At 36.6% G+C, this 24,546-nt stretch overlaps 1 protein-coding gene across 3 annotated transcripts in view; it reads right to left on the bottom strand.

Moving 5' to 3' along the window:
- insyn2ab (inhibitory synaptic factor 2Ab) overlaps positions 1-24,546 on the bottom strand; it is an 83,369-nt gene that overhangs the window by 32,011 nt on the left and 26,812 nt on the right. For all 3 annotated transcript variants that reach the window (XR_010908018.1, XR_010908019.1, XM_067455283.1), the window contains exon 3: positions 3,774-3,845. Coding sequence is in view for 1 of the 3 variants with exons in the window: in XM_067455283.1 (XP_067311384.1) it covers positions 3,774-3,845 (72 nt within the window). In the remaining 2 variants the exon portion in view is untranslated. The remainder of the gene's footprint in view (positions 1-3,773; positions 3,846-24,546) is intronic.

The following is a 24,546-nucleotide window of genomic DNA, read 5'->3' as shown; positions in this document are numbered from 1 at the left end:
TGTTTTTCCCTTTTCACACCATTCTTTGTAAACCCTAGAAATGGTTATGTGTAAAAATCCCAGTAACTGAGCAGATTGTGAAATACTCAGACCGGCCCGTCTGGCGCCAACAACCATGCCACGCTCAAAATTCCTTAAATCTCCTTTCTTTCCCATTCTGACATTCAGTTTGGAGTTCAGGAGATTGTCTTGACCAGGACCACACCCCTAAATGCATTGAAGATACTGCCATGTGATTGGTTGATTAGATAATTGCATTAATGAGAAATTGTACCGGCGTTCCTAATAATCCTTTAGATGAATGTGTATTTACTACATAAATTATTTATTGTGATGATAATAATAATATAATTTATTTCAAAAACAATATTTCAATATTTCATTGTTGATTTTAAATTCCTTTAATTCAACAATAACACCTAAATAATCTACCAATAAATATATGTGTATGAGTGTATACACTTTTTGGTGAATGTGTTTTAGCTTTTCTCTATAGTAGTGTAACTCCAGCCCTCTGGGCTTGTGTTCAAAAATGAGCTGACATGCTGATGCATTATATGCATATCTGTGTGTATTTGAATTCCCTCGCTGTGTAAACGGAATTGCAGGTTTTTGATTTCTTTTCTGACCCAGGTAATGAATTCCAGGTTGTCTGCTATGCGGTGAAGTGCTGCATTTGTCTGATGATAGATGGCATGCTTTTATGTACATGTCACTGCATTTGATTTCAATGTGTAAATGAATTAATACAAAAATGATTTAGAACCAAAACGTTGTTTTCCTTCATGTGCCAACATTGCTGTGTGTGTGTGTGTGTGTGTGTGTGTGTGTGTGTGTGTGTGTGTGTGTGTGTGTGTGTGTGTGTGTGTGTGTGTGTGTGTGTGTTTGTGTGTAATTGTTTGCTGCATTCTGGGTTTCAAATTTATACTGGTCTGAAACGACATGAGTAAATAATGAATTAGTGGGGTCATGAACTGCATTTTTTTTTTAAATCTAAAATGTTTAAATGTTCTCTGAGGTCCATTTTTAATATTCGATTTTTACATCAAAATAAGCAATAGGCTATTTTCTTTCCTGTTTTTGACACTCTCTTTGAAACACTTTATTTTAAGAGACTCAATAGACTTTCAAAACCTATTACATAATTGATACATTTGCCAACTGTGAAACATTTATGCGCATTACGTGTGCTTTATAAGTCTTGGTTTTGGCAAATAAAGTTTAAGTACTTGGAGTTACGACAGTTGTAGTTGACAGACAGGAATACATAGTATTTTGTGCAAACTTCTGAATTAATTGCCATCTTTGTTGCACTGTCGTTCCTCATTTTCAGTAAAGTAAAAGTAAAGTAAAGTAAACAGACAAAGCAATAGTGACCAATGGTAAAAACATTGTTAATCAAACTTGTGAACTTGCAACATTGCTGTCGGATTAAAATATAGTCTGCACTGCATCATCTTTTTTTATTTATTTGTTTTTGTTTATAAACATTTTTTGTCTTGTTTTTAAAAATCCTCAGTAAAATGAAGCGAACACGAAACTTCCTGATGCAATCTAGAAGTTTGTTAAAAACAAGTTCATCCATGCTTTCTTAACATTAGGATCACAAGGAAGGATGACAGTGCAAAGACACAACGTCCACAACTTGGCACTGCAAATCCCTTGTAATCCTCAGAGGTATTAGTACCCTTTTGTTGCGTGAGTAATCCTATATTTGCATCTCTATTGTATTTACTACTACATGAAAAATGGGAATCGGTGACCATGATTAGAGAGGCAAGGATGTAGAAGTAGCCGTTGATCTTCTTCTGAGGAGCCGGTATTGCGTCGAACTATGATTCAGACAAAATCCAAAATTAGTTGTTTTTACAGCTTGGTTTCAAAAAAGGCACCGACTTATTTTGGCAGACACATATTAGGGGTGTCAAAATTAAACGTTTCTTGTCTGCATCGCGATGTAGACAAGGACGATTCGGTATCGGTTCATAATAGACCATAACCGATTATAATGTTACTAACGTCACATACTGTATAATGTTAATTGTCACATCCGTGCTTTGTCGCGGTAGCATACAGGGAGAGGAAGGCGAGAGACATGAGTGCGAGTAATTAAAAATGCTTCAACTTCTTTAAAAGCTGACATCTGGGCACATTTCAGCTTTAATAAACAACCTGGTAAGTACGACCTGGAGAACACTGTGTGTAAATCAAAACTATGATTTATCAAAATGATTTCATTTACACTCTGGCACATGGATGTGTCTCCGCAAAACAGATATAAATCCGATCTTCAATTCGTGCACTATATGCAGATTTAATTGAGTTCACGTCACGTCAAATCAACAGATATGAGCTGGATTTTATTGATCATCAGCTAATTTCAAATTCAATATGAGCAAGCGCGGACACAGCACTGGTAAGTTCATTCAGTTTCTTTATGAAGATAATTGTATGTTGGACACCTACGACTTTACTTGCGGTTTAATTTGTGATAATTTGTGCGTTGGCTTGATGAAGACATAACTCTGATATGTCTGTGGCGATGCGTGCTGCAGTTGCGCTGTCATCTGGCTATAAAATGACAGCCTATAGCATGCTCTCACACGTTTATTTTTTTAGCATTGTTAGGATGAGTAAAATGTACATATGGGGTTTCAACAACCATTTCGTTTTGACTGTAAAGAGACCCAGACCACCTCCTGAAGTGGCATTCAGTATTTTGTGTATTTGTTCTAAATGCTCCTGTTGTCTTCTGTGCCCAGACTTGAGTTTTGTTTGATACATTCAAGAAGAGCGTTTTCTTTGAGCAGGTAAAATTAAAGGTTCATTTAATAAAACTGACTGACAAATGTGTATACATAAGGATGCAGTGAATCACCAATGCATCGTGATGCATCGTTATATTGAATTAATCGAATCAATGACGTGATAATCGTAATCTAACCGAACCCAACCGTGAGACCAGTGTAGGTTCACACCCCTAATACATACTATTTGCAGTAGTATTACCTCAGTATTGTTGTACATTAACAGGATGCAATAATAACAATGTGTAAATTATTATATTCATTAAAATTATTAAATGGATGCCGCCTGAATGGGACAATAAAAGCCCTCCCTACACCCAACCCTACTCAATAAATATTTTATATGTATTACTTTTTTATTATTAAACATTTTTAGAACATTTTCTTAATTTTTATTGAAAGTAAATTCCTTTCTGAGGTGATCAAAAGGCTCTTTAACTGAAAAAAACATTAGAGATTATTTCTTTTAAAATAATGAACAGCAAACCCATTATTTTATGAGGAATGGTTATGTTTCATAGAATTGCATTAGCTACCTAACTTGCATGTCCTATATAAAGAACAAACTTAAAGAAAAAAGTTCATGTTTGCCATCTACGAGTGGATTTTTCAATTGGTCTGGTAAAAATGTATAAAGTCCATATACCGCATGCATCAAAGGAACTCACTCAGTCATGATATTTTTCATTTTACCCTTGAAAATTCTCATTGGTGGAAGAGCTCAGGCTAACTGCCCAGATTTTATACTCTTCAGTTCTTCAAAGCTTTACTGCAACAGAGACTAATTTGACAATATGATTGGACACTGCAGCTATAAATTGTTTGTTTGGGACATCTGTTCCTTATGCAAATCTTTGAATCAAGGATTCAATTGCATCTCTGTATGAGTATTGTGCATGGAGCATCAAAATGTACAAATCTTGGCCAAGATCAAAGATTCAGATATAGTATCAGATTGAGACTCACCTGTAGATGATGCAGGCACTGTTACGACATGTGTCACAGTTGGCTGTATCCTGCCCAGTTCGATATGACAGTCTATGGAAAAACAGTGCATGATAAATGTAGCATAATGAAAAATTCATAACTTAAACAGATAGTTCACCAAAAAATGTTTTAATTATGTCATCATTTAACCACACAAAAATTATATTTTAAAGAATGAAGTCCAAACAACATTGAGCCCCATTTAATTTTTCTGTCTGAGCAACAACAACAAAAGTAGAGAAAAATGCTGAGACATTTTTCAACATAACATTTTGTATTCCACAGGAAGAAAGTAATTTAAGCAGGTTTGAAATATTTGAATATTTTATTCACAAGGAAGCATTACATTAATCACGAATGACAGCAAAGACTCTTCATTGTTGCCAAAAAAAAGTTCTGAGAAATCCTGAAAAAAAGATTATGGTTTCCAAAAAATATGAACCAGGGGTGCATTTCCCATACAACAACAGAACTCACTGCTTAATTACTAGTACGTTGGGAAAAAAAACTTGCTAGTCATGACTGTTTCCCAAAACCGTATTGTTGCGAATTTGTCATTCAATCAAGATAAGGATTTATTAAGTCCACATGCCATGCAAACAAGAAACTATGCTTCTAACCACAGGTGGAGAGCTAGCGTTTCAACCACACAACTTTGCAATGCTTTGCAATGGTTTTTTGGAACTATGGTTGCGGGAAACACAAACTCTTAAGCTACATTGATAACGACAGAACTTGCGACCATAGTTGGCTGACGATGCTTTTGGGAAACGCACTGCTGCAAAACAGTTTTTAACTGTTGATAATAATAAGAAATGTATTAAGCACCAAATCAGCCTATTATTAGAATGATTTCTGAAAGATCAGGTGACACTGAAAAATCAGCTTCGCATCACAGGAATAAATTGCATTTTAAAGTATATTAAATTGTAATATAATTACACAGTATATTTTTAAAAAATGTAATCAATTAAATGCAGCTATGTTTATAGTTTTCTTTTTTTAATTGTGTCAAGATTGATTGTGATTTATTCGATGAATGCATATCTGAATTCATTCAATAAAATGTTTTAACACGATTATTTGTTGTGCATTGGTGCCTTTTATTAACGCTGACCTCTTGCAGATTATTGCTTTATTCTGCCCTGTGCCCAGGATTTCTATAGATTATTTCATGATGGAAGACACCGGGATTGAATTCCGTGTATCTATCTGCTGTTTACTCATGGCCCTTGGGCTTCAGTGGCATTAATGTATGTACAAGGGAATGATGGATCATGCACTAGCCTGGCATACTTGAAGTGGTTTTGATATATTATTTGTGTGCTGATGTGACACTATGACACATGCCTCGCATTTCTACAAAGACAATAACGGGGCTGTACCCAGCAGCCATGCAGTTATGCATTTTCATTAAAGCTTAATGAAAGCCTAATTGGATCACTTTATCCCTCTGAGCACTCAAGTGTCAGGATGGTCATTGATATTCTGCATTCAGTTCGATCTGACGCTGCTGAGGAGTTCACAGCGATAGTGGTTGGTTACACACATTATGACCAATAACAGAGGAGCAATATTTACTGCAGCCATGAACTGAAAACACCTGAACTGAGCTTTTACTTTATTTGCTTATAGAAGTGATATTTTTACCCTATAGGCTCAGAATCAGGGCACCACGACATCATGGTAGGATAGAGCAGTACTTAACAGGAAGAAAATCAATATGGTCAAACTGATCTGGAATAAATAGAAATGAGAAGAGATTGAACCTTTTATCATGTTAGAAACATTGGAGCATAATTCTCCTAAAGGTCAGGGAGGGCAAGAAATTTTTGGTGGTCAAGGTGACCCAAATGTGATGAGGTCTTTTGGAGCTGTGTGCAGGTTAGTGTGTGGAATGTACAAAATCATTTTCAAAAATCATTTACACTTGTTTCGATCCAACCCAGCATGCGTTTGTTTTCCCTCTGTGAAACACAAAAGACGAGACTTTGTACATTGTCTCTGTTTTTTTTTTTGTCCATGAAAGTTAAAGTGGTCCAATGTAGATATGAGCGATATGTATCATTCACAATAATCCCGTAATTGTTGCTTTAACCATGAGCAAGCAGACATTGAGTATGTCATTCACTTTGCAAAAACCAAAACCAAAACATGCCCTGAAAGTGCACACTTTCATTGTAAGCAACACATGGCTGTGTTTCAAATCTGCATGAATTAATTGTTTGGGTGAATGATTCAATAACCAATACAAAAGCAGGGCCGTGTCCGAAATCGCCCCCTATGCCCTTAAATAGGGCACTATTTGAGGGGACAGACATTTGTAGTGGTGTTCGAAACCATAGGGGACGTTATTGGGTAAAATCATTCAATCCCACAATGCACTAAAAAAATGAGTGTACAACTAATGTATGTAAGAGACGCGCTCTGAATGAACTCCCGTGATGTAGATGTATAAATTCGCTTTGAATTGATTATTAAATTGTTTAATCAAGATTTATACATTTCAACGACAGAGATCAAGATAAATCTTTTCATTACTACTTGAGCTGCTAGTTTGTTAAAGCTGCTGTCCGTACCTTTTTTCTATTCTAGAAGTTTTACAAAAATTATATAATGAGAATGTACAACATAAATCCTTTTTCCAACCCGTGTTTTTGTCTTACCCTGAATCATTATGGTACACTTATAATAAGTGTTTATATTGGGACTATTTCAGATCAGACTGTTAAGAACCGCTGCGGAGGAACACAGTCCCTGCGACTCACCATAGACATAAGACGCAAGACGCATGCAGTTTTGTTAATTAGTGCAAAAAGTTACGGACTGCCAGTTTAAGTTTCAAATGATTACAGGCACAAACTATGCAAAAAGCGCCAGCTCTTTAGGGACTCCATGCCCAAATTCACTCCCTCGTTTTCATTCACTCCTTCAAGTGGGCTATAGTCTATTAGTGAAGTAATGGGAATTGTGAATAATGGTATAGGGGGCAATTTTGAACACAGCACAAGTGGGCCACATGAGTCCTGAAAAGTGAAGCCATCTCAATCGCTCCCAGGTGGCTGGATGCAGTGTCCATGAAATGTAATCGGACATAGACAAACTAAACAATCAAATTACACTTCTAATTTAAGACGGTTTCTGTCAATGTAGGCAGTTTGTATCATTTTGGTGTTAGTTCAAGTGTTCGTTCTTTAAATATGTTAGGTTTTAGTTAGTTATTTGATGCTGTAAAAACAGGGGTGTGATGTCACGATTGACAGCTAAGATTGAACGCTTCTCTGAGTAAACAATTCACTGAGGCACGAAAGGACATTTTTCAGGAACTTCGGGAGCAGATTGGAGCTTTAACTTTAATTTCTACATTATCTTTTTTCACTAAAAATTATAACTATTTAGAATAGAATAGAATAAACTCAAATTATGTTTTTTATAATAATAAACTTAGCAAAATAACTTTACAATTACATAATCATGTGTACAATTTATTTGTTCAAATATAAATATTTAAATGGTGGCTATCATAAAACCTGATTTATTCAAACATGTGTTAAATATTGAAGAACATTAAAATAATGCATATCTAATGTGGTGCATATATATTTATCAAAATGCTCCTCCCGGGAGTTAATTTTTACTAGCTCACTAACGAGTTTATGGTTACTGGATATGGTTTTTCTGGGGTAAATGTGACGTTATATGACGTTGCTTACAAACTGTTCTATTAGCGTCTTTCTGGTTGAAACACTGATCGAGTGATTATATTGTAAATTGTAGCCTACTATCTTTTAATGTTCATTCATGTTTATTTTGCTCTCTTCCTGGTTTTAAAGCTGAGGAGATGATCGGTTCACGTGTGCGCCGCGCTGCTGCTTCTCTTCAACTGATGCGCTACTGAGAATAATGGTATTTATTTATTTATTTTAAATGTCGTTATAAAATGTGTGTAATTTTAAATCTGACACTTAGTTTCATATCAAAAAGAAACAAAGCATCGGTAATGCGATATATCACGATAATGAATATGCACGATATTGTTATCGTGGGCACTTCAAAATATCGTAAATAATAATTAATTAACAATTATCACATTTTTTATAATGCACTCAAGAATACTTTGCCCATCAACCGTATAAATGCTCAACACCGCTGCGTCAAAGGGACATGCGCTCAGATGTAAACAAGCCCAACGTGCGTTTGCACATGACTGAACGAGTGAAGGAGTCGCGCTGCTGAAGCGCCGCTCAGTGACAGCAGAGGGCGCTGATGGAACGGCAGAATGCAGCGATTACCCCGGAAACCCCGCAAACAAAACCATCCGAGCTAGTGAAGGAGTTTTTAAAACAGCCATGGGTTGTATTCTTAATGTTGTTCATCACAGGCTCAGCACCAAATACTTAATACTTAAAGACTTAATAGGCTATTTATTTTCAAACTTAAACATTATGTTTTAATCCGGACTACAACATGCCCTAATGATTAGAATTTTTTGGATTATTTGTCGACATACGACTTCATTAGTTAACATGTTAATTTAATATTTCCAAACTGACAATGAAACATACTTATAAAGAATTAATTATTCTAAGTAATGTTAATTTCTTAGTTACTGTTTAATAACAAAATAACTTTTTTTATGGACCTCAGAAAAAACTAACAATGATCAGTATTTCTTAACTAACATTACCAAAAACATTATACTTTCTGTAACAAATGTGACTATTGCTCAATCTTAGTTAATGCATTAAATAATGAGACCTTATTGTAATGTGTTACCTGTTGTTCTTTTTTATAGCCTAATTCTTTTGCACTTTAATCTGTTTGAAAATTGTACTTTTACAGCTATGGAAAAAAAATCAAGAGACTTAACATTGATTTCTCGTAATTTTTTCCAGAGCTGTTTATATTTTTAGTGCATTGTATTATTGCATTTAAACATTCAGTTATTTTTGTCATTACAAAAATAGTTCTTAAAGCTGTTATGCTATGACAACACTTTTTTTGCAACTTATTTCAATATCGTATATCATGATAAAAACGTCGCAATTAAAAAGCAAAATTAAAAAATGATAATCGGCACATGCCTAGATTGGAGGCAAACAACAAAGATTAATTCATTCATGAACGGAAAACAGGATAGACTAATCGATTCTTGAGATTTAGGAAACGATATCTGTTCATAAAAATCTGAATCGATTAAAATCAAGAAATCAATAATTTTACCCAGCCCTAATAAAGAAAGTCATTTGATTTGTTTCTAAATCAGCCATTTTTAATAAATGATTCAGTGACTTACACATAATAAGGTTAGAAAAACAATATGACCTTAAAAAGGTTTTTTTTTTAAATTGGAAATCAGTTTAAAAGGGCAAATGTCACCCCTTAATGGAAAAGTTGATTTCTGTCTTGTTTTGAACTAACCACTGAAGAAATTCTGAAGAATGACAGACCCAAACCAGCTAAAGTGCCAGAGCAAAAAACACAGTCAGCTAAATATATTCTAATTATTGTTAATGATAAAAACTAATTTTTATTAATATTGCACTGCTGTTTTGGAACCCATTGACTTTCATTGCATGTACATTAATTTCCCAAAAGAAAGTCAAAAACATTTGTAACATCATGATGGTACTTAAATGATGACCAATTATTTATTTTTAAGTAAACTTTCTTAAAGCTAGTATGGCCAGCAAGTAGCTGATCCAAGAAAAACAGCATAGAATTTGTCCAGTGACCTAGAAACTCTTAATTATTCCCTGCTGGACAATCCATAGGTGTGTTTTGTAACACTGTCTGTAGCTGGTTTCTGGTTGATCTAAACTGGGTATTATTTGATATAATAGACCATCTATTATACCAAATAATAACCAGTTTATCTACTAGGAACCAGCTACAATATTACAAAACACACCTATGGATTGTCCAGCAGGGAATAATTAAGAGTTTCTAGGTCACTGGACAAAATCTACGCTCCTTTTCTATTCTGCGGGAGTGTGAATGTGTGGAGCATACATTAATATTATGTATAAGCAGTATCTTATAATTCAGTTATTTTGAAATATTGATCAAACAGTGGGTGCATGTCACTAAATCACACGTGCTGTGTGTTTTTTCCCTGCGAGCTGGCTCTGTTATTGCAGACATCAGCTCTGTTGAAAGACATGCTCTGCCCTCTCTCGCTGGAGGTGTGCCCCGAGTCTGCAGGGAGGTGAACACTGCTACGTTCCTGGAATAATCTCTGAAAAACTGACACTGGCAGAGGAAGCACGTCTCACATTACACACTGTGTAATAGCGTGCTAATGTTTATTTCTAATGTGAATTCCCAATAGGTCGGCATGTTGAATGCCTTTAGGACATACCAGTGTAAGCAAACGCTAATGAAAGTAATACGTATGACAATGTGTGTATGGCAGCAGCATCTAATATTCATATTGAAGTCCCTTGATTTCAGACTCAAATAGGTGCATGAATAATTCATCTGTTGATTATCAAAGATAGAATATACAGAGAAGAAGAGACCGATTTTTTGTTATCTAATTGAAATGTAACTGGTGCTTGCCTAGGACTGGAAACCAGAAACCAGTTGATGTTTGATTCCCAGCATAACAGCAATCTTCTGCTAATGCAGGTGGAACACCATACCAAAATACTCAGACAGTTTCCTGCAATAGTTATTCAACGGCGCCGCAACACTGATACATAACTTTAGTGCAAAACACAAAACTAGACAGGTAATCTGATTCCTGAACGAATAACTCTTTATAAGTTTTTAGTGAATAAAAAAACATATTGTGCAACCAGTCTGTTTACAGAGAAAAAGCACTCTTATGAGTTTTTTTGCTGTTGTTGTTTGCTTTTTTTTAAAATCATGAACATACGGTGCAACAAGTATAACAAATGTCTCTTATAAGCTTTTTTTTTTTTTTACAACAAATCCAAAACATGATTGAACCTGTGTAGTCCGTTAACTAATGAATTGTATAAACCAGCTATTTTAAATAAATAATTACATAGGCCCCAACCAGTGTAGTCAGTTTACACTGCGGAGTTCTCTCTCTGGGGACTGACACCTTTTCGTGGTGGAGACGCTGTGATCCTGTGATCCCGAGACAATACAGCCTGAAGCAATGCTCCTGGTAGGGCCATCCATGGCTGTAAGGTCGAAGGGGGGATCCCTGACAAAGATCAATCCAGCCCAGACCGCAACAGTACAACAGACGGAGGATGCTGCCTGGCCTTAGGGGAGCATCACAATGGCTGAGAATGCGAATGAAGGTTGCAGCAGAAAAGGGCCCCCAGTCGTCTTGGACCCCGTGCCACTGGATTCTAACCCAAAACTGTCAAAGACCATGTGGTGGCTGTCTGTGCACCAGTCTGTCCACGCTAAACAAATCCTGAGCAGGCTCCCGGTTTACCCTGCTGAATGGACCTGAGAGCCCTGGAACAATACCACTAAAGATCCCTACAAAAGATTCTGAGGATCAGCTGGGAGGAAAGACGCACCAACATCAGTGTCTTGTGGGAAGCCAACATGACCAGCATCACCACTATAATAATGCAAAACCAATTTCGATGGACCGGCCATGTCATCCGCATGCCCAATACCCCACGTCTCCCACTAAACAGACCCTGAGCCACTGGTGGACAAAATGAGCGTTAGAAGGACACTATCAAGGTCATTCTGAGGAAATTCAACATCACATCGAGCAACTGGTAACACATTGCACTGGACAGGAGCTCCTGGAAGAAATCTGTGCAAGGAGGTACGGCACGTCATGAAATAGAACTCCATGCTGCAGAGACAAAGGGACAGCTTCGCAAGGAGAAAGACAAAAAGGCCCAACCACCACTCCCCTGCATTGTAAAAAACACATGTGAAATCTACAGTAATTTTCACTGTGTTTGTGCACAGGAAATTACTGTATACAAGTGCACAGAGTAATGAAAGAAGTACTGTGAGAGTCACAGTAATTAGCAATTTTCTGTAGAAATCCACAGTAACTTCCAATCCACTGAAAAATACACAATAACCAGTTATGCACTGTAGAAAATCACAATAACCAATAATGTTCTGTAGAAAAATCACACTTGGGTTGCCAGCCAATTACCGCATTTAAATTGACCTCACTGTAATGCAATTACATTTTCTCTCTGAATAGAATATATGAAGCAAATGTGTTTTTTAATGAAACTTTAAAAAAAATGTCACAAACCACCAAAAGGTCAGAGATTTTATTGTTATTAACACATCTGACTGAATAATGAAGCTTGTTATAATGATGAGCTGTTTAACTGTGACTGTCAATAAATGGATATTCATATTCAAATCATGTAATATGCATTACTTATTTCATTTGTTTATTTATTATATGTGCTGAAACAATATAACTAAACAGCACTTAAACAAAACATTAAGAATCTGTCAATGGAGATAGCCTAGGTTAGCACGGATCGGTCTCAAGAACCATCTGAAGACCAACAAGTAGACGACTTAACGGAGAGGACAGTCATACTCGCGGATGATGAGTTTGCTTACATAACGAATTCATCTTATGATCTCGGGGGAAAGCAAGGTTAATTTACTGTCACTTATACCTTGAACTCTCAGTTGATTAACCCAAACCTTGCTTACTTAAGTATCCTGGTTCCAAAAACAAGTCCCAGAGTAAGTTCAGACAACTCAGAGTATGTTCCTGGTAGTCAATGTTAAGACATTCTCAAGAGCAATGAATCAATGAATCACTATGGAAACTGATACTAGGAAAAAGCATGTAATTCTACATCCCTCTTTTGTTCAATGGCCATTTACATAATCTACTTAGTGCACATCGCCACCTATTTCGTATTTTCTTTTTTCGTAAATATTATTTATTTACAGAGAATTAGGATTATAATGTTTATTTGATGCTAACTAATTGAATGCAGATCCATGTGCAAGATGACAAAATAAATAATAAATATATTTTTTGGAACTAAAAGTTGAGGTTATAAGGTTACTAGGGCCTTTTCAATAAGGAGGTTCAACCAACTTGAGTTGACTTCCCCTGAGATGGGAAACTCTGAGCTTTGGGTTTCAGAACAGCTAAATTGAGGTAGTTATATATTAACTCTGAGTAGACTGACTCTGAGTAAAGCACGTTCACCACGACTATGAAAAGCCATGATCAACGGAGCTCCGAAATTACGATTCACTATGGCAAAAGCACACTACAAATGACTCCCGCATACTTTCGGGTCAGATGTAAGTTTAATTCTTAATCACTGTTATAATATCACAGATGAAATCTGTCAGAATGGTAAGTTACTGAACTAAGATTCATTTTCACAGTATCCCACGGGCATAAAAGAAAAAAGATTTATATGAAGTAGGCTAAAAACATTCAAATTAAATCAGGACTTCTGCTGAGACAATATGTAAGTTTAATTCTTAACTTAGTTTAATAAAAGTTTATTTTCATGGTATCCCACAGACAAAAAAAAAAATGATTTAAAAAAAACAACAACAATTCAATCAGGTAAAGCTTTAAGCATAAAAGGTTCATGGGTGTAGGATTTCATGACAATACAAACATTTAACATTAGATAAATATCATTTAGTGTCTATTTCAATGTGCAGCAGCTTTTCCCAGATAGTCTAATGCTCTTTTCACATAATTAAATATTCTCTAATCCAACCTGTTACATTTCAGAATTAGGGTAATGAAATTAACATGTAACTTCTACTCAGGCCAGCCAACAGGAATAAGGCAAAGGCTCGCAAAACCCCACCAATGACAGAAGAAGAGGAGATGCAGGAAGAATATTAAAATCCAACAGGAAAAAGAAAGTATTTGTAGGAAATAAAGATGGCCATTAACATTGTGAATAATTAGTGTTTATTTTATAGCTGTTGTGATGGTGGTGCTTGCGGCATATATCTTAGACTACCCTTTCCATTACTGGAATGCGTACATATACTACGTAATACGTACATAAAAAGTACATATACTTTTTATTTTGTTTCCAGTAAAAATATAAAGATTCTTAAGGAACAAATTTAAGTGCATTTTTCTTATTTTGCAAATTGTCTGCCAGTGGAGTAAGAAAAACTCCTTATGCTTTAAAAAGGGTGAGAAGAACAAAAGAAAAACTGCTCCAGACCAGGTTAGGTTCACAGAGTAAGTTGCCATGGTAACTGAGTACAAGTTACCTCTCTTTCAGAAACAGGCTTGACTTACCCTACTTTCTTGGTTTTGACATGCCTACCATTCTGAAATGGAATTAATACCCCTTTTCCACCAAAGTAGTTTCCACCAAGACTAGTTTCAAATCAGTTCTTTGTCTTTCGACACCCAAAGCACCAGCTCTGAACCAGTAAAAGTGGTTCTTAAGTAGCACAAAACATTGCTGGGCTAGAAGTAAGAACCGCTTGCATTAGAGGTTGGGCTTACCGTGACCAACAAGACAAACACAAACTTGTGACAGCCATTTTTTAAATAGCAACTAATTGAGCTAATAGCTGCTCTATTGTAAACTCCATCTATACAAATTACGACGAGCTGCACAAATGTGTTGGAATCGCTGCATATTTTGATGCCGATGTAGTTTTACAAAGCCATGTGCATCAATAGTAATGCAAGGTTCGCCATTTTTGATGGAAGGTTTGTTTGTTCAAGATGCATTGGCGCTGTGCAAACCAATCAAACACACAATTTGTATAATTTAATCTCTTTAAGGACCCAGATAGGCTCCTTGATGTCTAGTTTCTCCACTGTGAGTTAGCACCCTGGTGCCCACTTCAAAGACACCTAGGCTAATTGTTCTCAAATGGAAGAACAGCACAACCAACAGACATGCATTCTTAATAGTACTGTCATGTATTGTGAATGCTTGAAAATGCACTAGAAGTTTAAAGGAATCTAAATGCCCTCAAACCACAGCAGAACATGCCTTGCAAAATCCCATTGTCATCCAGATACTGACAATCTGTTGCCTTCCTGGATAGGTTGTGGAAGTCATTGACACACTAATGAGCCAGTCGTGGTAATGATTAAAAAGCAGTTTAGGCGACTGGATCTCCATTTGGATACAACACCCAGTGACTGTCCTTGGAAAGTACTGCATTTAAAAAGCTGCTATTATCTAATATAATTGTGAAATGAGCCTCAGTGAGCAGGAAAAAAAAATGTGTTAAAGCAATTGTGGAGAAAATGATATATTGTTCTAATTGAGGGATCAGTAAAGTTATCAAAGCAACACAAAATCTTTATTCTTCCTCAACAATTATCTTGCAACTGCCTCCCTAAAAACAAGAAACTTGAAAATTGTTAACTGTTTTTTGTATCTATACTTGTGATATACACTAACCTAAAGGATTATTAGGAACACCATACTAATACTGTGTTTGACCCCTTTTCGCCTTCAGAACTGCCTTAATTCTACGTGGCATTGATTCAACAAGGTGCTGAAAGCATTCTTTAGAAATGTTGGCCCATATTGATAGGATAGCATCTTGCAGTTGATGGAGATTTGTGGGATGCACATCCAGGGCACGAAGCTCCTGTTCCACCACATCCCAAAGATGCTCTATTGGGTTGAGATCTGGGACTGTGGGGGCCATTTTAGTACAGTGAACTCACTGTCAGGATCAATAAATGAATTTGAAATGATTCAAGCTTTGTGACATGATGCATTATCCTGCTGGAAGTAGCCATCAGAGGATGGGTACATGGTGGTCATAGAGGGATGGACATGGTCAGAAATAATGCTCAGGTAGGCCGTGGCATTTAAATGATGCCCAATTGGCACTAATAAGGGTCCTAAAGTGTGCCAAGAAAACATCCCCCACACCATTACACCACCACCACCAGCCTGCACAGTGAGAACAAGGCATGATGGATCCATGTTCTCATTCTGTTTACACCAAATTGGTGCTGCAACGACACGGAAATACGTTGACATTCGTGAAATGCGTCGGCACGTTGCGTCACACATTCATCTCGTGTAATGGCGGCTTCTGCTCCTGGGAATGGAGAAATTTCCATTCTATCACAAAAACCTAGACCACGAATATCAAAAGTATGGGAATACTTTAAACAGAGGCCAAACAGTGTTTCCCACACATAGACTAATTTGTGGCGGGATTCATCATTCATTCATTTTTACGCTATTTAAAAGACGCATGCATATTCGTTCAGCTGCATTTTCTTGTTCTCTCAAGAATTTTCATGTTCTCTCTCCGCCCTTTTGCGTCTCTTACTCACTTACTCACACACACACTCACACATACTCGGTGCGTTGCATTCGACCCTAAATCTTAAACAAGTTTTATTGCATTTTGCCGCATTTAGTGTGACAGATTTTAAAACCAGAGCAGTTGAATAACAGAGTTGCGACACGCCTTCATTACGTGGCAGCGCGTGGTCACGGCGCTCTCAATAGTTCTAATACAGACCAGTGTTTCCCAACCGGGTTCCCGTGTAAAAGGTGCCGGGATGCACTTACACCGCGGTTCATCTCACATCTGATGACGTATCTTTAATATAGGTTGTAACTTGAAAATAATGCTTTATGTATGTTTCTGTCGATGGATACATGTGCTGACTCCTCAGTGAAACACTATAACAACAGCAATAATAAAAGAAAAACGTGGGCAAAACGGTCTCTCTTTGTAAACTTTGTTCAATGCATACGAGTGCTCCGTACGTCCGAATATGACCATTTTCACCGTCATCACCCCCGTGTAGCCAGGAACTGTGAACCCCCCGTGAACCGACAAACTCACACCAAAAGTATGTCAAAATGTCATAGCCTACTCTGTATATGCCTTAAAGGATCCATTCTTCGCGATTCCATCTTTCAAACTTTAGTTAGTGTGTAATGTTGCTGTTAGAGCATAAATAATACCTGTAAAATTATAAAGCTCAAAGTTAAATGCCAAGCGAGATATTTTATTTAACAAAAGTTCCCTTTCAAAGCCTACAGCGAACGGCCGGTTTGGAATACACCCCTGCACTTCCTTGCAAAAATGACGTCACTAGAACCGTTTGTTGACTAACCCTCCGCCCAAAAGAACACGCAAAATAGGGGGAGTGGTCTTGTTGCTCTCCCACGTCAAGAAGAGCGTGCATTCAGTGCTTGCATCTCCCCGTTATGGTAAGAGGTGGGACCTTTCTGGGCAAAGTGCGCTAAGCTGCTGTCCAATCACAACACGGGAAGCGCTGGCCCAATCAGAACTCGTTACGTGTTTCTGAAGGAGGGACTTCATAGAAATAGGAAATCATCAGGCCGTTTTTAGGACAGAGGAAACAGCCCTGTACAGATAAGTAAATTGTGTGAAAAATACTGTTTTTTACACGCGAAACATGAACTCATGTTATATTGCACACTGTAAACATAATCAAAGCTTCGAAAACACGCGAAGAACGGGACCTTTAAGTGAACTTTATACAGAAAATACGACGAATATCCTTGGGTCTTAAACAGGCGCGCAGATGGCACTGGGGACGGGGGGGACATGTCCCCCCCAGATTTATAGTGACCCAATCCGTCCCCCGCCCTCACTATCGCTGCGAACGAGGCAGACGCAGGGTGACACAATAATAATCTACACCAGTCACTATTACTTAGTACCCACGTTCTCACTACACGCTGTTCTGTTGTCAATAAACACACGATGCCACCGACGTTTACTCTCTCTCTCTCTCTCTCTCTCTCTCTCTCTCTCTCTCTCTCTCTCTCTCTCTCTCTCTCTCTCTCTCTCTCTCTCTCTCTCTCTCTCTCTCTGTGTGTGCTTGCAGAGATACTCCGTTATTAACATACTGCGGTGACAATTTTGAAATGTGGAGTTTTTATATTTTTTTTATATTTATAGCATGATACAGTCCCAACGTCACACCACCAAGAGTGCCGTTTTTCCTGAATAACATCATGACTGAAAATGACACTGATTTCACATGACAGATCCATAAACAATGAATTAACATTAGTCACTAAAATTTTAGATGCAATATAGACTGTTTTTGCTCCATTTCAGCAGTGAAAAAGTTCCAAAGATCACAGCAGAACTAAAACGCATCTCGCAGCAACAGCGTGTTAATGAATGAGTCAGCTTTTTGAATGAATCGGTTGAATCAAAGATTCAGTGACCTGTTCGTAAACGCCTGTCTCATTCTTGAGTGAATCAGCCGTTTCAACGAATCGACTCAATGACTCGTTTATTAGGACGGTCACCTACCGCCACCTACTGGCGGTTAAGTTTCATGTTTAAACATTCTTTCCAAAATTCTTATTTGTATAAAAAATATTTAAAACAATTTCAAAACATTTATTTAATGCAGTTGTAATTTTTCAGTGTAAATTATTTAATTTGATTAGTAACAAACAGCCCTATAGGGTCTTATTCTAATTTAATTTATTGATCAAATTTAAGTAAATAAAAGGAAAGCTGAAGCACTATATTTAATAAGATTAGAGGAAAAAAATGCCTTTATAAAAGGTAAAAATATCACAAATATGCAGATTTAAATATGTCAAAGCTGACTGAACACTGGTGAGAATATTGCTTCAGAATAAATTATATTTAAAATAAATAATTAATAAAAAATTCCGGACAAGCAATTTTTTTTACTTGGACAAGTGAACGACAGATTTACTTGTCCAAAGGACAAGCACCTGAACAGGCTTAATGTCGAGCCCTGCTGTATAAATGCCACATAAAGACAATGAAGAGACAAAAAACACAACGAACACAAAAAGAATGGGATAAATCAAAAAATGTATCGTCGTCAGGAAATAATGTTTTATCTTATCATTTAACCCATTGTACTGTATATTGAGTTTATTGTTGTGTAAGCCACTATAAAAATAATTATAATAAGTAAATTTGTGTGGTGCAAGGTTTATGCAAACAACAAATAAAGGCTAACATACACTTTTGACATCCTCTTATAGCAGGAAATCATGGTTGTTGTTTTTTTATTGTATGGAGCAACGGAGGATAGTTTCTTAAATTATGGGCTAGGATGAAAAAAAATTCTTTATATGTCCTACATCATTTGAAAGATATTTATAATCTGTAAATTGCAACAAACTTAAAAAATTATGAAATTTAAAATAAACACTTAAATTTCAAATTTTTAGTTATTCTTATGTTAGGGTGATTGGCATACTAGTCAAATAACAGCCCAATCATTAGCCCAAATTACGCAAAGTAACTACTTGAGCACTAGTTAAAGCCCAAATTACGGCAAATAACAAATTGAGTTTAAATCATTTGCTGACAGCTTGGTCCCCCCCAGTTAAAAATTCCTATCTGCGCCCCTGGTCTTAAAGGGGCAGTAGCCTTTACTGCTGTCTGTTTAATGTCAAACAAAAGATAAAGACATCACTCACTGCTCTTGATTGAATAGCTTTTGTAAGTTTAATAAGGATTTTTTAAAATTATTATTTAAACAGTTAAATATGCCGTTATTTTACATTTGATTACTTTATTCCATTTCTCTACCTAAAAACTAATGTTAGACCTACCTGAAAAACATTGTTTATTTTATTCTCATCTTTGCTCAATAGTATTTATTTGTGCTGCTGCTTCTATTTAAGTCATTGTTCTTATTTTCTTTATTTTCATTTGACAGTAGTCCTTTTCCCCCTGAACATAGCAAATACCGAACCGAAACCGTGAACCTAAAACTGTGATACAAAGCGAACTGTGAGGAATCTGTACTGTTACACTCCTAGCGTAACTTATGCGAGGGGGTGCCACAGAATTTTGAAAAATTTCAAAGGGTGCCATGACTGAAAAAAGGTTGGGAAACACTGGAATAGACAACAGCTTCACTATACAGGTATTTGTAGCAATTTTTTGGTAAACAGTACAGCATAGTGGGCATCAATTATTAAGTAGTAGTAATAATAATTAGTAAATAGTAATTTAATAATTTCTCAGCCAAATTTGATGTGCAATTAATTTGTGATTCATTAATCGCCACATTGTGTAATTAATAAGATTTAAAATTTGAATCGCTTGACAGCCCTAAATATATATGTAGTGATATTTTACATATTCTGGACATTATGTAAAAAAAATTCTAAATCCTGTTAGACTGATGAATCAGTGCACAGATAATATTGTGCGGTACAGTAGTATGTTTATATTGCGAGCTACAACCTGCAAAAGCTAACTAACTGGAAACATTTCCAGGCACAGCACGACTCTATCAGCACTAAAAGCTGGATTAACACCTAAAGGCTCAACACCGGTGTTTCATGCCAGGGCTCCCAAGTGCTTGGCATTTTAGGCTCTGCCCACCCTGGCTGTCAGCAGCATGCAGATGCTTTGTTTGCACTAAAAGCCTTGCTCTCAGACAGAGAGGAACATCAAACCCTTGGCTCGGGCTGGTTTAACCCAGAGAGACTGGCTGGGCTTTCATGTGCCCACACTGAGCCACTCATCGGTTATGAGCTCAGCTGCTCTGATGACACCTAGCATGTGGGAGAGCAGGCGAGGAGGTCCTGCCTCTAATAATAGTCCCCACACTCATTGTGAAAGATGGAAGCTACACATACACACACAAAAACAGACGCACCTTGTCCTCTGGAAGATGAAAGGGCTGCCTGATGAGGCGCTGCTAATTGAGGCTGTTTGAGTAGTGGTTTTGTGCTCTAAAAAAAAAAGTGTCCTTCTTCTCTCACTCCTGGCTCAGGAATAGAAAGAAGTCCGGCGCTCCTTAGACAGTGAGTTAGGCTTGAGGGTCATTATCTGCCCAAAGTCAGATAATGCCTAAAGGACCTTAAGTGCTGAGACTAGGAGTTTTAGACCAGCTCTGAGTGGCCAATTTGAATCATTTCAAGGAATAGTTCAGGGGAAATACACAAATATAACTATTTGCAGCTGACGAGACGTCTACCATACTAAATAGGTAATGATAGGGCAGGTGGACATAACCCTTTAGAACTGGACCAAAATTGACCCCTTGCTGAGTTCAGCCTAAAAATGTTATGGACGATTCACACGATAACAGTGTTTTGGTGGCCTGAATGCACAAGGTTTTGAAAATGTGTTTTAAAGTGCAAGGTTTTGAAAAAGATACCTTTACCATCTCCATGTAAACAACAAAAACACGAATCTGTGAAAACGTGACGTCATGCGCATGCGGGTTACATGTTTACGCTAGCGTATTATGTGTTCGCTGAGTGTTTCCTGACAAGGCGACATCTCTGACTACTGGCCTGAAAAGCATAATACAGACTTTTGTCATTTTCACAGGTCTGTGTAAAAGGGGATATTTTTGACAATGTTGTTGTGTCTTTTTAGACACAACAACAAAATATTGTCATGTAAACAAACCCTAAAAGTCTATGAAAATGAAACCAAAACAGAATGTGACACAATGGGGAGAAGCTTAGTGAATAGTTAATTCGTTTAGGGATATGTAAATATGTGGCTATCAGAATACTACTAATATTTTGAAATATAATTATGATATAAAATAACTTTTCTGTTTTAAAATTGTATTTATTTCTGTGATGCCGAAGCTAATTTCTCAGCCGCCATTACTCTATTCTTCAGTATCACACGATCCTTCAGAAATCCTTCTAATATGGTGATTTGGTGCTGAAATGAAAGTTTGAAAAGAACAGCATTTAATTAAAACAGAAATCTTACTCTCACTTTTGATCAATCTAATGCATCTTTGCTGAATAACATAATTCATTTCTTTAAAAAATATATTAAAAAATCTTGCTGACCTCAAATTTTTTAACGGTAGTGTATATGTATAAAAAAGTCTCTTTTGGACGTCTACCAGGGATTAAGATCTGCTAATATCTCCAGAACCTCCTCTTATCGACCATTACTAAATAAACTGTCACGTCCCGTCGGCCAACAGCTGAGGCAGGCACTTCTCAAGCTTCTAGCATCCCAACTAGAAGAGATGTCCACTTAATGGAGGGGCATTATTAAACATGAGGAGCACTGATTGTATCGAGCTCTTTCCTCTCATCGGGCAGGCCGTCACAAGCAGCAGAGAGAAAGTGAGGTACTGGGCTCTGTGCCTGTGGAGCATCAAGTATTAGGGAATTCAGGATGACATCTGACATTGAAGTGTCCCTGTGTTGCTGCGCAAGTGGCTTTCAACAGGCACCAAAGCATCTTTTCAACTCATTGCTTCCTATATTCCAATTTCAATAGTCACCACACATTACATAACACTGAGTTTTTGGCACTCACGAAAAATGCTGACATGGAAATGGTGCATTTAAAAGCTTTTTTTTAAAACATTTGTTATAGATGGTCATGTTATACCTGTGCGGTACTGACACCATAAATGCAGTGAAATTAAAATATTCAAGCTGCTGAAATTGAATGCATATGCCCTGCTTACTTCACACCTGCCTTTCATTTATAAATCAGGTATGACAAATCATTTTAGAAATGCTTTGTTGTTTACGAGTGACCTTGTCTGCTAAATGAAGTATAGTGCAACACAAGAGCATAGCTCCAGCACTTTTTCCAAACAAACATTATTCTCTAGGATTTGTGAACAGTACCTTATACAGCCAATGACAATTCAATAAGCCCTGTCAACCTTTGCTACTGTTGCTTAACAAAAATCGTGTAGGAATGACTTGGATTTGTGTGTGCAATGCTATTATCATAAAAATGTGCTCATAAAGTTGTAAAAGCTGATTGGCTGCTATACTTAAAGGGATAGTTCACCCAAAAATGAAAATTCTGTCATCATTTACTCACCCTCACTCTCCTTCCAAAGCTGTATACATTTCTTTCTTCTGCTTAACAAAAAAGATGATATTTTGAAATGTGCTGATGGACCCCATGGACTTCCACAGCAGGCTATGGAAGAAAAAAAATACTGTAGAAGTCAATGGGGCTCATCAACAGTTTGGTTACCCATAGTCTATAATTTTGTGCTTAGCAGAATTTCATATAGGCTTGGAAGAATACAGGCTTAGGTTAGTAAATCATGACCGAATTTTCATTTTTTGGTGAACTATCCCTTTAAGATGGTTGGAATGAATTGTGACATTGCATTTTCCTTTAAAGAAAGTATAAAGTATTGCAGTAATGTGATTAGAAACTGCAGACTGCAAATCACAATTGAGGCAAATAACTCACAATTTGAAAGCAATTAAAAGTGATAACATTAGTGTAAGTGAACAGAACTGTTTCTAACATTTGTACAACACGCATTTGAACTGTGAACTGCAACACTACGATGAACTGAAACAATACATACATTATATTATGATTATGATTAATTAATCCAAAGGCAATGTCAGTGTTCTTACGGGTGTTCAACATGTTCATTCAGGAAAGCTTGTTACAGTTTAATTCACTTCATGCACTTGTCAAGATTAATTTTATGATTTTAATAAGGACAAAAACACTGACTGGATCACCCCTGGATACATTGTGTTGGTAAATGACATTTTTTAGATAATTTCCAAAACAATTGCATTTAAAACTATTCAAACACATAAATGCTCAGAATGCAGACGTGTCAAAGACACATTTTAATACCAAGCTAAAAGGAATATTGCAGATTATTTACAACGTAACATAAGGACCACATCTATGGAGCCCTGTTGATTACCACTGAAAATAATAATTCAAAAAATGTATAGGAATTACATTTTGCATACAAATACACTTATCATGGAAGTCTTGTAGACAAGTGAACCTGAGCGTTTTAAAGCAGATACAGTATGTTAGGATTGTATTGTATCTTTAAATAACTTTATTTGAATAAGAAGTCTTCCATTTAATTCAGGATAAAATTTAAATTCACACTATTTATTTTCTAAATGCATGCTATTGATCTTACTGTGAAAGGTTCATCCGTGCTTAAACGCCACCCCTTTCTTACAAACTGACAGCAAGGTTGCATTCAAGGTTTGACCACCATCCAAACACAACTGATGAATTGAATCAAATCCATTTTTTCTTATTTTTCGGTCCATTTCAATCAATTTCATTAGGATGTATGTCACAACAAAAAAGAAAATCTGTCAATAATTCCATTTAATTGCAACTAAAAACCAAAAACATTTTACTTGATTTGTCAAGTTGGTTGCTAGCCAGTATTAAAGATTTTTAGAGAATTAATTGAAATTAGATATACATCAGTTGATATTGTAGATTCATTGTCCCCTTTTTTACATTAAAATTACCTTTCCTAAAATGTGAAATTTATTGCTAAATGAATATCATCATGTTTTGATGACAAAAATTCCCTTAAAGCTTGTAAAATGATTGATTTTAGTATATTGGTTTACATTTTTATTTTAGAGGAAAATACAATTTTTTTGTAATAATTAAAAGGTTTATAGTTAAGGTTACACTTTTGAGACCGTGTCACAGATGTATATTTTAAACATGTACATGTGATGCTGCCTTTTCTTTTAAACATTGAGAAAAGCCTGAAACACAAAAATCAAGCGTATAGCATCAGTTCTGGCAGGCCAGGTTAGTCAAACTCACATCAGCTGGCTGTCAGCTGATCACACCTACCTATAGGAGTACCTATAGGAGTCTCCAGAGTTCATTTACCCTCCTCCATCCCCAGCTCCTCCTCTTGTCAGTCAGGATTTGGTATTCTAATTCCCCTTGAATCAGACTAAGGCCCCGCCCACACGAAGCCAGTGCTTTCCCAATCCGATCTTTTTTTTCCCTCGTTTCAAGAAATATCTGCATCCGCACGAGATTATGAAAACTGACTAAAAACGATGTAGTTTGCATGCCAGGCCATTGT

This window comes from Pseudorasbora parva, chromosome 10 (assembly GCF_024679245.1).
Source record: "Pseudorasbora parva isolate DD20220531a chromosome 10, ASM2467924v1, whole genome shotgun sequence".
Taxonomy (NCBI): domain Eukaryota; kingdom Metazoa; phylum Chordata; class Actinopteri; order Cypriniformes; family Gobionidae; genus Pseudorasbora; species Pseudorasbora parva.
The sequence above is the reverse complement of the archived record's forward strand: the minus strand, read 5'-3'. Positions and strand labels throughout refer to the sequence as shown.